General features: G+C 34.7%; 1 protein-coding gene across 1 annotated transcript; it reads right to left on the bottom strand.

Annotated features, from left to right (window-relative positions):
• Window positions 1-9,631: 9,631 nt before the first annotated feature.
• LOC126588391 (uncharacterized) lies at window positions 9,632-10,675 on the bottom strand. The gene has a single exon (XM_050253476.1). It carries the CDS (start codon window positions 10,585-10,587, stop codon window positions 10,381-10,383), a length of 207 nt encoding a protein of 68 aa, XP_050109433.1. The 5' UTR covers window positions 10,588-10,675; the 3' UTR covers window positions 9,632-10,380.
• Between the last annotated feature and the right edge of the window lie 7,534 nt (window positions 10,676-18,209).

Here is an 18,209-nt window from a genome sequence, read left to right on the forward strand (position 1 = left end):
CCGTGTCTACCAGGATTCGCCGTACTTCAAAGTTGGCTATATGAGATTCCACGATCAGTGGGTCGTTGTGAGGGTAGATGATACCTCTTTCTTCCTCAGGGTAGAAACATATTGGATCCCAGTTAGGCTTTTGATACTTACCTCCCCTGATGTTTTCCACATGAAACACTTGGTGGCCAGACCTTAAAGATCGTTCACTATTTTTCATGGCCCTGTTGGAAGATTTAGATATGGGTGTGCCACCACTTATGGAATATATCACATTTACCTGGTGTTGATTACGGTTACCCCTTGGAGGGTGAAGGAGGAATTGATCAATTTTTCCTTCACGTGCCAAAGCTTCAATATGATCACGAAGGGTGATACACTTCTCGCCGTCATGGCCGTTATGCTCGTGGTAGCAGCAAAACGTGCCCGTGTTCTTCGTGGGCTTGTAATCCGGGTGCCTCGGCTTTGGCTTCGGTATCAAGTGTGCTATGCTGGGGTAAATGGCCACGCATGTGGCGTTCAAAGGTGTGTATGCCTCATACCTCAGGGTAGGGGCTGTCCTGACATGTGCTTGACCCACTGTGTTGCGCTATGATTGGCTTCTGATGTCGACACGTGTCGCGCTGTGATTGGCCTCCTGGTTTGAGGGAAACTCTTCTGGGTCCTAGACGGTATAACGTTGACCGGTGCTCAATAGTTTCGGGATTGGTCAAGTATGGTACAAACAGATGTAAATCTCAGATTCAAAATATCTAATATATGAATACGATTAAGATTTAAAGGAAGGAAATGAAAGGAAAGGAAACAAGGGCAGTTTTGGATCCATTTTTTAAAGGGAATTTTAACGAAAAGCTCCCGATACTATTCATTTTAACGAAAAATCACATTTTTTCACTAAAAAGCCAATCCTAGTACTATTCACTTTACCCTTTATTTTGTCTTTATCGTTAAAACTCAAAGTTTTCAAATTTTTTTTATTAGTTTTTTATATTTTTTAAATATTGTGGACGACATCGTCTAAGTGTTATGTCTGTGATAAATGACACCTGCAGTAAGTAGTGTAGATAGTGCAGAATTTAGACATGATGTTAACAGAGGAGGATTCTCTTCCATCCTAATCTCTCTCTCCTTTCCTCCTTTCCTATTTGAACGGTTATGATTTAGCCACATCAACATCTTATATTGATTTTTTTTAAGAGACAATAAGGCAAAAAACAATATATGAAAGAAGGGGAGGGAAGTTGATGAAAATAGGAGGGGAGAGAATCTTACTCCGATGTTAACAAGGCGTCGATTTAGGGTTTTAAATTATAATCCGCCGCATTCAAGCACATGGCCATGATCAGTGGTGTCCCCATCTCTTTTATCTTTAATAGCAACTTTTTTTTAATGGACTTTTGACGTTCCCATTTTTTATCTGGTAATTGGTATATAGTTATTATTATTATTTAACTTCTTACTCTTAGGATAGATGAAGGGATTAGCAATATAGCACGTATTATCTGTTGGCCCTCACTCAAGAAAATAACATATAATCATGGCATAAACTTTTTAAATCTTTTCCTTACCTACGGAAAAAATTTAAAAAGGAAGAAAAAACTTTCTCAAATGTTTTATTAAGTACAAGTTTAAAAGTTCTAAGGATGAGAAATTTGTTATTGTGTTCAGAATATACTCGTATATCATATGTCATAATAAAAGTGGAAGGATATTAAAAAGTAAAGTATATTTTCTCTACACTTATATTATGATACCTAATATATGGACTTGTGTTATGAGAATATGAAAAAAATCTCTCCAATTAAACGACACCCCTCTAGTGAGTAGTGCAGTTTCATTGGACGTCATAGAGAAGACGGGACTACAATCTTACAATATGGGGTGGGTGCTGGGCCACACTGGAATGGATGGTACAAAGTCGTAAAGCCTCCAGCTTTTCATACTTTCAAGGAAATCGTGAAGTAAATGAAGAAAAGGTAGGCAACTCCTACTAAGAATCTAACAGAACAAGCAATGCCCATGCTTTTTCTTGGTTGGACCAGCCTAACTGGCAACTTCTGTCTTTCTGAATGGAAGAGCAAGAACAAGTCTCTCTTTTCTTTTTCTTTTTACTTATTACAGGTGACCTGTTTTCTCTTTTTACTTTTTTTTAGTAGGTTTTTACCTTTTATAGGAACTTTTAAAATTCTTCCTACTGAATGAGAGCTACTAGATTTTTACTTGAATCTCCCTTACCAAGACCCCAAATGTGCTAAAATACCACGATGCTCAGTAGTCACTTGTTGAGCACGATTCCACCTTCTAGTCGTTTATGCAGCTAGAATTCTTTATATCCACCCAAGAAATGATGATTTCTCTATTCAAAACCATTTTCTTCAGGTGGGAGGACCCCCTTTTGTTTATTGCAGCGAAGGATCTAGAATTGCTACTTTGTGTAGCTCTTGAGAGTGTGAAGTTCGACCAAAAAGTGCTTTACGAGATTTTTGAAAGCCTTTGTAAGGACCAACACGAAACGTCTTCCTACTCCAGCATCATGGAATCAAAAGGCAATGCTTTTTCTCAGTTATTGGAACAACAACGAAACGACCAGTTGGCTAAGTGTTGGTGTAAGGAGCATGTTGAGGTCCATCGATTACAAGAGCAGATTTATGAACTTCAAAAAGGCTAGTCTCTTTTGTGACAAATCGAGCAATATTACCCTAAAGATTTAAAAAAAAATTGTTATTGTATTTATTTAACATCAAAATGACAGCATTGTTATTTCATACCCTCTAGTAATTAAAAAGGATAAGCTTGGCTACCAAATATATTGACTTTGAAATGTGGTTTAATCCAAAGATGTCAAGTGCGTATTTTCTGTTTTAAAAGTTTGAAAAAATTAAAGAATATCCCTATTATTCTTTTGAACAATAAAACATGTGATAAATATCATCAGACCAATTCACAATGCCAGTATACTAGGTACTGACCCAATTATTATCTAATTAAAAAAATGAGGATCTCTTAATAGATTGTAGAAGATAATAACCATTTCATCAAGAGAAGAGTTTGAACTCAGAGCACAATGAATTGAAAAAGATCATAATCACCTACAATCCACCACTTAACATATATACTTAACTTTAAAACACCACATATAGCACCATTGACCACGACCCACGTCTTTTTAGGGTTGCAATTTTCTTTTTCTTGTCTTTTAAATTTATGGTTTAGGGCTTAGGATGATAAAACTCCAATTATTAATGTAAATCCAGGGAAAGCTCGATCGTACAAATATTTTCATATTATATTGATATAAAGTGTTTGACCAATCAATGATGAACAGAATTAGTGTTTGTGATCACTATGCTCAATCACAAAAGTAGTTTGAAGTGTAATTTTCGTGAATCTGGTGGGAAGGAGCTTAAGACGACTTAATGATTAATAAACAGTAGGTAGTCTTAAACGTGTTTTCAATTGAAAAGACACTTAGACACCGGCAGTCACGTTAGAAGCAATGAAGAAAATATCGGTAATATCGGAAATATCGGTAGTCCGAAAACACGGAAATATCGATGGAAATATCGGGATAATATCGATATCGATAAAAATTACATGGAAACCACGGAAATTGTAAGAAAAACTTGGAAATTTTTATTGAAACTTTGCAGGATGTTTATTTAGTCAATTATCTATTAGTTTATCACAAAAAATTGGAAGGAAATGCATTGCATGATGGATTTAACATTATCAAGTTGATTATATAGCAAGCTGACAAACATTGTGAGTGTAGAAAATATGTAGAGATTAATGAAAGAAGTCTAAACACACCATAATCATTTATATATAATGAATTAGTACAATATTTTACACTTTATACATTGCATGGTAAGATACATGAGTGACTTAGTACCACATAGAGTTCCTATGAGGTTCAAAATTTTCACTATCTTCATCATCTCTATGTGTAGAGTGAGTGTATTTTGAAGAGTAGTTAGCAACCATGGCAATGGTTTTCAAGAACCAAAACCCAAAAGTCAATAAGAAACCGAATACTTCGGTATTTTTCGGGATTACCAAACAAATGGGATTTGGAAACCAATCCCATATCGAAAATTTTGGTATTTTTCGGGATGGGATTCTCGAACTTCAGGATGGTTTTGGTTTGGGATTTTTCGGTTTGGGTTTGGGACTTTTTCGGTTTGGTTTGGGATTTTTCGGAATTTTTTCCAGCCCTACCATGTAAGTGACCAAATAAAAAATAGAAAAATTAAAAACCACATGCCATTGACTAAGTAATTAATTGACACAATTTAAAATATAATACCACAAAAAATTTGGAAAATGTGCAAATTTGTTTCTTGTAAAAAGAATTCAAAACAAAAGCATATATATAAATATTGTAGCATATTATCACAACAACATAAGTGGTATGGTGGTTAAGGCGCTAAGGAGTTAACGTGGGAGGGGTTCGAACCCCTCTGAGTTCAAAACTGTGACTTTTCAAAATTTTCAGGAATTTTTGAACAAAATATCGCGATATTATGCGATATTATGCGATATTATAGTTAATATCGCGATATTTTGACGAAAACTCATTGGATACTCATTAAAATATCGTTAACCAAAAAAAACGAAAATATCGGCGATATTTTCTTCCATGGTTAGAAGGGGGGGGGGGGGCATTAATCAAGTATTAAACAAACGAACGACACTCTGCCTTCTGAATTTGTCAATGTCAAGCCAATAACGTGGGCCACGTTTAATGGTTAAGTATGTGTAGCATTGGACGCATCAACCCTAATGTAATTTATTCAATCCTACCTCCTAAATCCTAATGCAATTCCCAATGCGGGGGCATTGACATTCCTTGATTCCAATAAGTTTGTACATATTGAAAAAAATTTGACCCCTATACCAACAACAGCAGACGAAATAAATAAAAATCTTTAATTAATATGTATACATTTTAACTGGCACAAGACTAAAAAGAAAAAACTGAACACGCTAACTTTTCTTTGTCATACACGCACACGCACAAGGTCTTCTAGTTCTCCTCTGCGAGTCCCCAGGCACCATATAAAAAGGTCATACCCAGTGCACAAGGCTCCCGCTTTACGCAGGGTCTGGGAGAGGTGAATGTCGGCTAGCCTTACCCCCATTTATGGAGAGGCTGCTCCCAAGTCTCGAACCCGAGACCTACCGCTCATGGGCGAAGGCACGTCCACCTCAATCAAAATTCTATGCTTTTGTGTTGTTCAAGATCAATCGGGCACCTCCACCGCAATTGGTTTTGCTATCTGGGAATCCCAAATTTATTGTAGTTCTTAGGTTCTCACTCAATTCTAGTTTTGAATGGAGGAAAATAAGAGATCAGATGAGGAAACAAAACTTAGAAATAATAGAAGGTCTGAGCATCGTCTTCATTTTATATTATTGGGCATGAAAAAATTTCTTGAGTGTAGTATAGTTTAGTCAAACTTAGGTATTTTGGTGCATATGGTTACTTCATGATATTGATAATCCTGATAATCCTAATATCTTTGTAGCTCATGGAAGATCACGACATAGACGTTAAAAAATTGACAAACTTTCATTACTACCGTGTTGATCTCTTTTTTGATGTTATTGATAAGCAACTTAAGAATTATATTTCTGACATGCATTTGCATAATGATTTTCTGTGTTCAAAGGAATTAGTGGTTAATGATTTTCTGTATTAAAAGGAATTAGTGATCATGCACAAAAGTTGGTGGAGACAAAGAGGGAATAGTACCTCTTGGTGTACTTGCTAGTGAAATTAACATTGATTTTACCACTTGCGACTGCTTCTGTTAAAAGAGATTTTTCGGTGATGAATATTGTGAAGAATCCACATCATAATATGATGGGAGATCAATGGTTGAATGATAGTTTGATTGTGTGATTGAGAAAGATGTATTTGATTATGTTGATAATAATGTTGTAATACGACGTTTCCAAACAATGAAAATACTTCGTGGACAATTATAAATGAAAGTATGTTCGACATTTGAAAGTTATTTTTTGACCCATTGTTATAAATTCCACGCCACTGATTTCAGTCATCAAACATGGTCCTAGATTTAGTGGATATATGTACGGGAATGACTCGCGCGTCAGACCCTTGCGTTTTGGCAAATTCTTGCCCCTTAACTCTTTAACGATTTTCTTGTCGAAAATTTTGTTGGAGGGTGCATCATGCACGCAGATGCAGCAGAGAAACAAAACGACGAAAGGTGTGTGGGTTGCATGAATCTCTTCTCCAATCTCCAGTCTCCACTGTCATGCAAAACCACGTGGTTGACGTCACCTTTCACCTTTCTCTTCCACATCTCTGAGAGACTTTTGGTACATGTCCAAATTCCCAATTAGGGTTTCTGTTCTGTGGGCTCCTACCGAACAACGCTGCCAGTTGGCAAGTGGGCTGATTTATAAGCTTTTTTTCCCTCTTCAAGTTGGGTTTAGGGTTTCCTCTCGCCAAGCCCACCTTTGGAAAATCGATCTTATTGTATATGTTGACACATCAACGAGTTTTAGTTTGTGCTTTGTTTGTTCTTTTAAAATTAGAAATGGTCACTCAACACCCTTCAAGCCGTGCTTGAGCTCCTCTCGAGCGATTACAATATATACAAGGTGTCGCTAGTAGTTAATTTGTAAATAGTATTAATCAGTTTTAATTAGTAGTTGTGCATTTGGAAAGGAAGCCATGCTATTAGCCTATTATAGCTGTTTTGGTTCGACCACTTTAACCACAATTCAGTAGGCTCATTTCTTTTTCTTTTTTCTTTATCAACGAGTGGGGAGATTCGAGGTTAAAACCTATTCAACTTTGAAAGAAAATGTACTATTAACCCTTGGACAATGGTAACAATCCAACGGTAAATGTAAAAATGTGACAACGGTCACCAATCTCATGATTTATTTTCTTTCTTCTGAAAAAAAAAAAAAGAAGAAAAAAAGTCTCCTTATTTGTGTAGGCAAACATTGTGCAAGCGGTATAAATGATGAATAAACAGTGCTCAAACAATTGATCATAAGAGAACTACAAATACAACATGAAAAAGCATGCAATACTTGGTCCCAATTGCAAGTGTTTAATAGCAAAATTTGTGGTACATTTCCAAAATAAGTGAAAATGGGTTACTTTTTTATTTATGCTACTATACTGTGTTGTTAAAGCAACATTTATCATTTGCACATCACATTACCGAACACGCTTTCTGAAAACTTTAGTTCTCGATCTAAAACTGTTTTTAAACTAATAAGCTACCATACACAGTCTCAAACGTTAGAAATACAAATTTGTTTTCTCTTTATTTTGCCAAAACATTTGACAGAAATGTCTTTAGAAAATGTTCCCATACGGACCCTAACCTTTTTGTGAACATATTAAAGACTTTTAGCCTTTTGTTTCAAGATTTAAATATATTCATTCGAGACTTTCTCTTTCTCAAGGAACCATCTAACCCCTCTCGAGTGATGCTCGAAAAGTAGTAGAGCCAGACTTTTATCGCATTGAGAACCTACGAAAGAAGCTCCCAAATGTTGTTGGTTCAGCATTTCCAACAATAATTAGAAGTTTGTCTTTACCGGTCTCAGTTGCTCCACCTCCCCTTATTTTGGGGTAATTTAATACAATTTTTTCTTGGATGGTGCTAACTGCACATCTTTTTTTATCTTCCACACACCTCTCTCAATTGTCGGCCGTTAAAACGAATAAATTGAAGAATATCAAGTAGCAAAAATTAATAAGAAATGTGTGAAAAATGAGTGTGTAAATAGCATCATTTTTTTTAACCGAAACAGTAGCAATTTCAATAAAATATATTATGCATGGTTTAGAAAAGGGAACAAAAAAAATTGGGAACTCAGATTTAAGCATGGTTTAGAAAAGGACTAAGTCACCACACCAGAGATTATTATTCACCACAATAGACTGGAAAAAGCATAAAAAGGAAGTGAAGGGGGAGGAGGAAAGAGCAAATGTCTCTCCTTTCTCCTCCCTTTAGATGATTTTTGCCCCTAGTTCTCTCTGGAGGCTAAGATTTTAAAATAATAGAAAACGTCCTTCAGATTTTAAGTTTTATTATACATGTTTAATTACCAGCAAAAGAACAAAAATCTGACTAATAAAAAACCAACCAATACACTTGGGTTTATTCTAAGTAGTGAGAGAGAGTAGAGGACTATTGATTTAGGTTTATAACAAGTTCTAGTTCCTTTTCCTAATATAAGAAAGAAAAAAAAAATACAGCAACCCATCACCAGAAAGAATTAAACAAGTATTGGTTTTATAGAAAGAGAAATACTAAGGTGACTCTCAAAAATGAGATTCTCCATACACTCTTTGCGACTTCTTGTTTTTGGCATAATGTTTTATAATATTGGTACGAGAATAAATGTAAAACTATAAAGTGGCAAATAGTATAGATCTTCATAATTATTGGGCAGAATATCATATTCCCTTGGAGACTTTTGGTGAACCTTAATAGTTGTTTTGTCAAGACAGTACGAGGCGTTTGCAATGTTTGTGTGGCCGACAATAATGCATTCGCGCTCCTGATTTCCTAAAAATAGATTGCTAACCACTGCCATCTACATTTAACCACCAACGCCCATCTAAATTCCATGGAAAAATGCTACCGATGTGGATAGAATGATGGCATAAACTGGTGTAAGAGTTTATCAATCAATGCAGGATGGGCAGGATAATATAGATGACTATAGCTCCTTGTTGAATTCCTTGGCCGGAATTATTAGGTAACGTTAGCTTGACCATCTACAGGCGGAGTCACAGTTTCATTTGGAGGGTCTTTAGGAAAGAAAATAAAATCCTAGCAAACTCAAGGACCGGCCAACTCAGAGACAAAAGAAAGATATCCAAAATAATAGCTCATTTAATAACCATTTTATTTTTAGTTTTCAGTTTTGACTCTATGTGATTGAGATAGGAGGATTATATGAGGGAAATGATGGTGAAAAAATGAGGTTAAAAAGAGAGGAAGAAACAAAGAATAATGAACGAAAATAATATCTATAAAGTAAAAACCATTCAAAATAGTTTTTGCTTTCTATTTTTAGCTTCATATTTGTACCATTCTTATTCATTCCTCCTAGATCTCTAACTATTATTCCACCTACTCTTTTAAATAAAAACGAATTGGTTATCAAACAAGTCTTCTTAAATATATAATAAGGACGTATATTTAGAAATACTAAAAGGACCTATGTATTTGAGAGTTGTTATGTAGGTAGAGCTCATAAAACGATTTTGCTAAGAGTGTTTTGTCAGAAGTACGTCGAAATCTTCTTTAAAAGCTCAAATCATTCATTGCTAATTAAGATTTAAGTGTTTTGTTATACAACTCTAAGGTCTTAGGTCTAATATTCTAACTTCTTAAATTGTGTTCCATCTTCGTAATATATAAGTTAATTAAGCTAACAAAATTCTGTGTAGATCAATATACTGAATGAAAAGAGACCCGATTGGCAATTTTTTTAATCTGTTTTCTTTGCTTTTCTTTGTAATTATAGAACAGGAGAACTGGGGAAGGAGGGTAAGTGTTAAAGTAGAGTCCTAACCAATCTTACCTTCCTTTGTTATGCGATAAACTCCAAGTATTACTGCTGCTGTATTATCAGGTTGTATTGGGAGAAATATAATCCCGTTAGGACTCTTGTATAGCTGAATCATTTGTGTGTATTTATACAACAACTCAAACAACTAATGAATATAACTTTCACAAATATTCTAGACTTTTGTTATTGGTTTTATTCTTTACCGTGCCTCTGCAGCTGTGTTTCTACATGGTATCATCCCTCCTTCTGGCTTAACAACCTTCGATCCTGCTTCCTGCCTCGCTATGTCTTCCTCCTCTTCACTTCCCTGACCTAATGTGGCGCAGTTCCTGAAACTAACCGACTCCAACTACCTTACGTGGCTTCGTCAAATCAAGCCATTCCTAATTGGCCATGATTTCTGGAAATTTGTTGACGGCTCACATCCCCCACCGGCGGCCACCCTCACTGTTACTGCCACTCCTATCCCCGTCTCCTCCGACTATTAAATTAACAGTTGTTAAATTACAAACTAAAACTTTTAACAAGCAGTTTTTAGTAATCGGAGTTAATTAAAACTAATTATCCACTTCTTCATAATACTCCTCAACAGAGAAAATTTTCCTTCATAACTGTATACTCCAGCATTAGCAAACATCAAGCAGCTTATATATACAGCTCTACACACTTTTCCTCACACCAAAAAATATTATACAAAATACTTAAAAGTATAAATGAAAATTAAAAAAAAAAAAAACAGTCGAGAGCTCAACCTAATATACGGAAAGGTCAGAGAAATAAAGATAAAAAAGCAAGAACCAGTCTGCAGAATTTTTATCTGTAAGATTTGAGAATGGATCCACAAAAAGTGCACATGATGGCCTTCCAAGATTTCCAGTAAAACGGAATATAGCAAAACCTAGTCGAAGTCTTTATGTCAGCCACGCTTGCTCCGCTCCCACATCTTGAACATGTTCCAGCCACCGGCTTGGTCCGCCACACCTTCCTCCTCTGGTCTACTAGAAAACAAAAGCAAACCATTTCAGAGGCTTAAGACTTTGCTTTCTGAATATTTAATCCTATGTTGTATATGTTGTACCAATAAATAAGAGACAATATCATGGTATTTATATGAATGAAAATTAGGTGAAAAACCAAGGGGTCGAGAAGTGTGATGAGCTGTATATATGTACACACTAGTATTGGTTTTGAAAATCAACGATGGAGATTTGTTTGATAAGTTTTTTTTTAAATGATAAATTTTGCTAGATTAGATGTGTACCTACCGACGAGATTTGAACTCACACTGTTATATAAGGACTCAACACATTTTCACTACTGTAGTAAAAGACCACTTGCAAGTGATGTTATTATTTCATTTGGTATAATATGCATGGATAGATACTATTTTTGATATCTTCATAATTTATAATATAGTATTAATCGATTAATACACATATGTTAACGTAGTTTAAGTGATAAATGTTGAAATATTCCCTCATCGATCATATCTTTGAGAACAAAAGAGTTTAAATATCTCTACCTCACTCCAACTAGTATCTAGGTTTTTTGTGCTAAAATCTCACACCTTTCGAACTATGCAAGTTGTAATTAACAAATTGATGGTAATAACGGTATTATTGAAAGTGAATCTTTAGCCCGTCTCTTTGATAATTTGACAATTGAAAACTTGCCTTGTAGCTAAGAAATCATGTAATAATCGTGTGGATGACCGATGGCTGCCGTGGTGAGGGGCGGTTCGGGTGTGTACGTAAGTGTGATAGTCACCGTTCCTAGATGGTGGTGTAAAAATTTCTACTGTAAAATTGTACCTTGCATTTGTCCGTCCAACTGCATACTTAATGGTCATGTCTACTGATGATGATGTCTATTTTATTTTCTTTTCATTTTAATGATAGACTGGGGCGCCCGCTTTGATTTGATAGCTTTTATTAGCAAAGGGAAATTTTCTTTGAACTTTTTCTCAGAAACTTATCATCCCATAAATATGGTTGTCCAATTTAGGGCTAGGCATTTAATCGGTCAAACTAGGGCTGCCACTTTATTTCGTGAATTTCATAGGTTTGGTCACCGACTTTTAAGAGAGATTTTTTAATATACGTGAAATATGATTTGATACACGAATTGTAATAATACAATCGGTTAAAATTTTAAAAAATTATTATAACCAATTATATATATTATAAAATTTAATTTACCGAGCTATGTTCCCGACATATTTAACATTTTCTAGACTACATCCAAATCATCTTTGTAATAAAGGTGAGATTTACTTAAATTGTGGATTCAAATTCTGCTAAAGAGATGATTTAGACGTGAACTATAAAATGTGGTCTTCAGGTTGAAAATTTCAGAAAAAAAAAATCATCAAATTAAAACAAAATGGTTTAGTATTGATATGCACCAGGAATTTTGACGTTCTTCGACTACCAACCAAAAAAATCAAAATTTACCGAATTACATTCTTACTAAAAATGTGTGTACTTGATCAGACTAAATAACGATTATATTGTTATGTCCTCTGTAGACGCCTATATTATGATTTATGAATGATGATAATTGTCACAAGATAGACGTCCATAGAGGACATGGAATCCTCTTTAGTGGTTGCATGGTGGAAATAGAGTTTTGTCACCAAAGTCAGTGTCTTCTTTATCGACACACCTATCGGAAGGGTATTCTGTAGCTAGAAGTGTTGTGGTGTTATTAGAAGAAAATATAAAACCTACATATAACGTTATGGTGTTACTATGTTTAATACAAGGCTTCCATATTTTTTTAGTATATTTTAGTACACTAAATATGCACTCAAATAACGAAGAATGAAATTATATTTATGATGGTATTATTTTTGCAACCTTAAAATACTAATTCGGATAGTATATATAACAAAATGAAAAATTATTCAATAATACGTATTATTAAATGATACGAAAAATGAACGGTTAAGGGTGGAGAGAGAAGATTTAATTATTGTGAAACTCAAATCTAACAACTAAAACACTCATAACATTCATATGCTATGTAGAATTGAATTCAGACCCCTACAAAATATATTGTACTTTTTTTTTTGTAACAAACGATAGGATAATTTATATTAAATGATGGGGAGTGAGATTTGAGCAAACTCGAGTGCAAAGACGAATGCTTTTAAATGTGTTTTTAAGTTTCTAAAATGGAATCCAACAAAAAAATATATATTCATCAAATTTTATATAAAGCGGAACTAAAAATATAACCAAATGTACGTTGGTCGAAAATAATCCATCATCAATCATGTCATTTAGTTTACAAAATTTTGTTTACAAATTTATTCTTCCTAGTATTACGCAAATCGATTCTTTTCCTCTAGTTTTTTCTTCTATTTTATAAAAACTTGATATAACTCCAATTTTTTAAGCCAATAGTAGGAATGGTCCAATTTATTAAAATAAGTCCAATTCTTTAAATTTAATTATTTTATTATCAATAATTATCTCTTAAAAGAAAAAACTTATTGTAAAAATCAATTTCTTCCTAATTATCTCTTTGATTATTTCTTTTTATATATATTTTTTGTTATTTCTTATTCTTCCTCCTGCTTTAACCCATTTATAGATTTTTTTTTTTTAATTTTTATAATCAACCTATATCACAGGTTAATTGTATTTATCTACCTATATGACAGATTCTTTTTCATAGTCAACCCTGTCACAGATTAATGTGTCTTGCTTGTAGGTATATTATGTTTTTTTTCTACCTTTTAGTTAGATTTCATATCTCACTTATAGGTATAATATACATTCATATATTTGCTACTTGAGTTAGGGCAGAATGTTTTGCAGATGGATTTATGTTAGTATATTATTTTATTTTATTTTGTTTATAAGATATTAATTAGATATTTTGGAGTTGAAAAATGCATAATATTAAAAGATTTTAATTGTTTTTTAATATTTTTAGAAAATATAAAAGGAGTATAAAAGAATTAAAAACATATAATTAGATAACTAGAGTCACTCCTAAAAACACTCTATGTTTTTAAACCTGCATCTAAAAGCCCCTATTGTGGGATAAAAGAAAGAAGTATTTTATGGACTATATTGTAAGAAAATATCATTTAAGTTTCTTCGGTTATTTTATGGACTATATTATATTCTAATGGAGTAGTGGTTTTCTAGGGAATTATATGAATGAGTGACATATTTTTAGGTGTATGAGATCGAAATGAGATCATCTCTATGTTTAGGGTTGAGATTGTAGGGTTTATATATTATGACGTCATTTGAAAGTAGAAGAGAATGATTTTATATTTTGAGGAATTAGAATAGGATTAGACACGAAAGAATCCTTTTTCCACTAAGCCTATTATATATGTAGAAGAAGATTGAAGTGCATAAGTTTTAGGGAACTGCTATGAGCACTCCAAAAATCTCATTCTACACTCCTCATAAGTGTATTTTTCTTTTTAATTATAGAAAGTTTTGAGTGTAAAATAAGATTTTTGGAGTGCCAATAACAATTCTCAAGTTTTATTCTCGATTAATTTAGCTATCTCTTACTTTCTAATTAATCATAATTACTTCATTTATTTCTTAACGTACTTAAAAAATTTGTCTTATTCATTCAAATTCAATCTTTTTATATCAAACAAGCTTACAGGAGATTAAATACACTAGATCTGCAAATGGCATGATTTTGTTATTGTAAATACAAGTTTCTTTTTTTGGAAACAAAATATTGTAAATATAATCGTGTTACACAAAATTAGGTATAACCATAATATCCGAAGTATTGTTCGTTATGCCTCCATTTTTGTCGAGCTGATGGTATTCATAAGTATGTGAGTAAAGAGCATTTTTAGTAGAGTTACTAAATAGAGTCTTTATTATGTTTTTAAATTTAGAGACTTTGTGACTTCCATTTGGGTGGAGCTCCAGTCCCTAAAGTACAGGGACTGGCAGGAGTGCTCAAAGTTTTCCTCACATTTGAGGATTATATAGAGACAACCTTGAATGAGAAATGGGCCCCACCTATGTGAAAGGAAGAAGATGATAAGGAGACGGACCTGGTTCTAGAGAAGAGTGGCTCCGGCTCCCGCTCGGAGTCTTTGGAGTGGGACAGCCATGAGGTCAGGATCAGTGCCGAGGAGCTTCTTTCTCAAAAGCATGTTTATGGCTTTAACCAAATAGGAGTTGAAAAAGGTGTCACACACACACACACACACACACACACACACATATATATATATATCGCCAAATCACCGATTCAAGAGGTACCCACTAGGTTTTTTCCGAAAATTTGTTCGAAATTGGTCTGAAAGATTTCTTATTTGTCTGATTTGGGATTTGGGTTTTTCTATTTTTTTGTAGGCGCCAAAGAGTTTGCTGGGTGTGATGAACACTTACAATGCCGGAAGAAGTCCCGCAGTCTCTGCAACTCCGGTTGTGGCTCCGCAGTCATTCAATCTTTTGGTTTCGTTCCGTCAAACGCTTACCAAACGCGGTATATATATATATATATATATCGCCAAATCACCGATTCAAGAGGTACCCACTGGGTTTTTTTCCGAAAATTTGTTCGAAATTGGTTTGAAAGATTTCTTATTTGTCTGATTTGGGATTTGGGTTTTTCTATTTTTTGTAGGCGCCAAAGAGTTTGCTGGGTGTGATGAACACTTACAATGCCGGAAGAAGTCCCGCAGTCTCTGCAACTCCAGTTGTGGCTCCGCAGTCATTCAATCTTTTGGTTTCGTTCCGTCCAACGCTTACCAAACGCGGAACGGAACAACCGTCCTATTCCGTCCTGCGCTTACCAAACATACGTAGAACCTCTGTCCTGTCTGCGTACCAAACGGTACCTTTAAGTCCCTAAACAAGTTCTCAAAAGTGATGGTAGGAGTCCCTATAAATAGGGACTCCCTTTGGAGATGCTCTAAGACCCACACATATGCATGCACGCCATCAACAATTGACTTCTAACCACTACTGTATGGACAGATTTTTCAGCGTATCAGGTATTAGGACACTTGCTGTATTGGGTCATGTTGCCATTGAAAAATTTCTGCTACTATCTAATATAGAGATGATGAAAAAATGACTTATATAACACTCGTACATCGCTATAGTAGGATTGTGTGCCAATTATATAAAAATATGTGTTAATTTTCTTAACGTATCTTTGTATTGTTGACATGGACGCCACTATAATTTTGTATTCGTGTCATTCCAATTCCTCTCAACAAGGCTGTCAACGTATGTAAAGGCAAATTTAATTTAAAGTGGTCGACGATATATGTTCACAAGTTCTACTTGAACACTCTTCCTCGAATGGAAATTAAGTAGACGGCAGTTCCTGAGTACATCTCTTTCTCATTTTGCTTCTTTGCTGAAGCTTTTTTCTCTTTCTTTTGTTACCATACATGTCAAACTTTGATCTGAATAGACCTGTTGTTATTATACACGTCAAATTTTAACCTAAATATAACTGAACTAGAAAAAATTAAATCAGATACAAGATTGATAATAAGAATATATAGTCAATATTAACGAATCCATCAGCAGTCGTACTTGCTTCTCGAAATAGTTGGTAATAGTATTTCAAGCTTCGATCTTAAGTGTATGAAACATTTTCTAACTGTTACAAATCCGTATGAACCGTATGAGTTGATAATTCTTTCAACAACTTGAACTACAGACCTTCAATTCAGTTTTTGCTACAATATCTTAGCTGCTTGATATTGCTTTGTCCTAATATATAAATCATCTAGACACAAGATTTTCCAAAAAAAATAAATTACATTTAGATATACAAATTAAGAAAGAAAACTAGACTGATCGATGTCTGATAGGAGACCAAAAGAACTTTCAAAGTGTCTGGATGTAAATAGAATATATGGTGACTGCGAGTCGATTTAGAATATTAGGTGGCAGCACAAACACGTGCACATGCAGAAGGATTACATTTGTTTCCAGGTGAAATAAATTGGGCAATGAGTATATATTGTCTTTTTGCCAATTGCCATAAAAGTTGTCGGTCTTGGTTGTTTGTTTCATGTTTTGTAAGTTGGAAGTTATTGTCAATCAATCTACCCTCTCCAAAAGTTTAAACCCTATGTGGTGATGTTGTTGGGAGTATTAGTTACGCACATCAATAAGGTCTCTGAAGAGGGACAACTTGTAAGTTGCAACAACAGATGAAATATAGAAGAGAAAAAAAGGCATGGGATATCATATATGTAAAACACGTAAGCATGCAATCTTTTTTTTTCTTTTTTTATTTATTTATGGTACATAAATCGATACCGTTCCTAACTTGGTAATTACTACCTGCACAATTCGTCAAGTGTAGGTTTTATTACAAAACGCCTCGTATTAATTGAAGTGGAGTTATGATATTTAAACTATTATTTCTCTTTTTCTTTAGCCGATGTGGGAATCAACATGCCTCTTCATGTGGAACCCAATTAGTGGGTCACACAAGGAAGTTCCACACATCGACAATCACGTGGAGCCAATGGAACTCACCCTTGCATGCGGTGCCAAGGGACCCACCATCATCCTGGCCAAGGGGACCCACCATCATCCCAGCCAAGGGGACCCACCTATCACGTGGTAGTACGATACGGGGCCATTCCCTAACTCTAATATCATGTAGAATTATCAGAGAGACAGGCCAATGGTCCACTTCCAACAACACTGATAACGTCCTAAACTTGATAAATACCACCTGCATAATTCGTCAAGTGTGAGTTTTATCACAAAATGCCTCAGTATTAGTTGAATTGGGTTTAGGATATTTAAAATTTTCTTTTCTTAGAGATACGGTCGATTTGGGACATTTCAACACGCCCCCTCACGTGGGACCCAATTAGTGGGTCACACATAGGAGTACCACACATCGACAATCATGTGGAGCCAAGAGAACTCACCCCATACGCGGGGTCAAGGGACCCACCATCATCGATCAGGGCCCAGGGGACCCACCCATCATGTAGCAATTCCCCCCATCACGTAGCAGTACGGTACGGGTTCACTCCCTAGCTCTGATACCATGTAGAATTATCAGAGAGACGGGCCAAATGCTCACTTCCAAGAACAACGATAATGTCCCCAATTTGGTAATTACAATCTGCACAATTCGTTAGGTGTGAGATTTTATCACAAAATGCCTCGATATTAATTGAAGTGGGATAAGATATTTAAACTATTATTTCTCTTTTTCTATTGCCAATGTAGGATTCAACACGTGCCACTGAGTGATCCAAACAAATCAACTATTAGATCTTGTATTGGAATCTAGTAAATTTTTGCAACGGTTAGATCTTGCATAAAATATGTGTCACTGAGAGTGCTTTACAATCCAGACGAATAATCATGACCTCTAATTTACATAAGTTACAGGTAACAGGTGAGATATATTTAAAACATGGAAGCTTAAGATGGAAAAAAAAAAAGTAAAAGAAGAATAAGAAGAAAAACATGAGACGTATTTAAAACATGGAAGCATGACCTATAAATGCAATTGGTTTTTAATTGGCATCATGGTAAATGTTGATAGAGATAGATTTGATATATAGAGGGGAAATGGTAGTATTCGAAGGGTATAATATTTCACTGGTAAATTAGTACATGTTATGCACTAGGATGCAGTTATTGTTGGAC

The sequence above is a fragment of the Malus sylvestris genome, chromosome 11 (genome assembly GCF_916048215.2).
Source record: "Malus sylvestris chromosome 11, drMalSylv7.2, whole genome shotgun sequence".
In the NCBI taxonomy this organism is placed as follows: domain Eukaryota; kingdom Viridiplantae; phylum Streptophyta; class Magnoliopsida; order Rosales; family Rosaceae; genus Malus; species Malus sylvestris.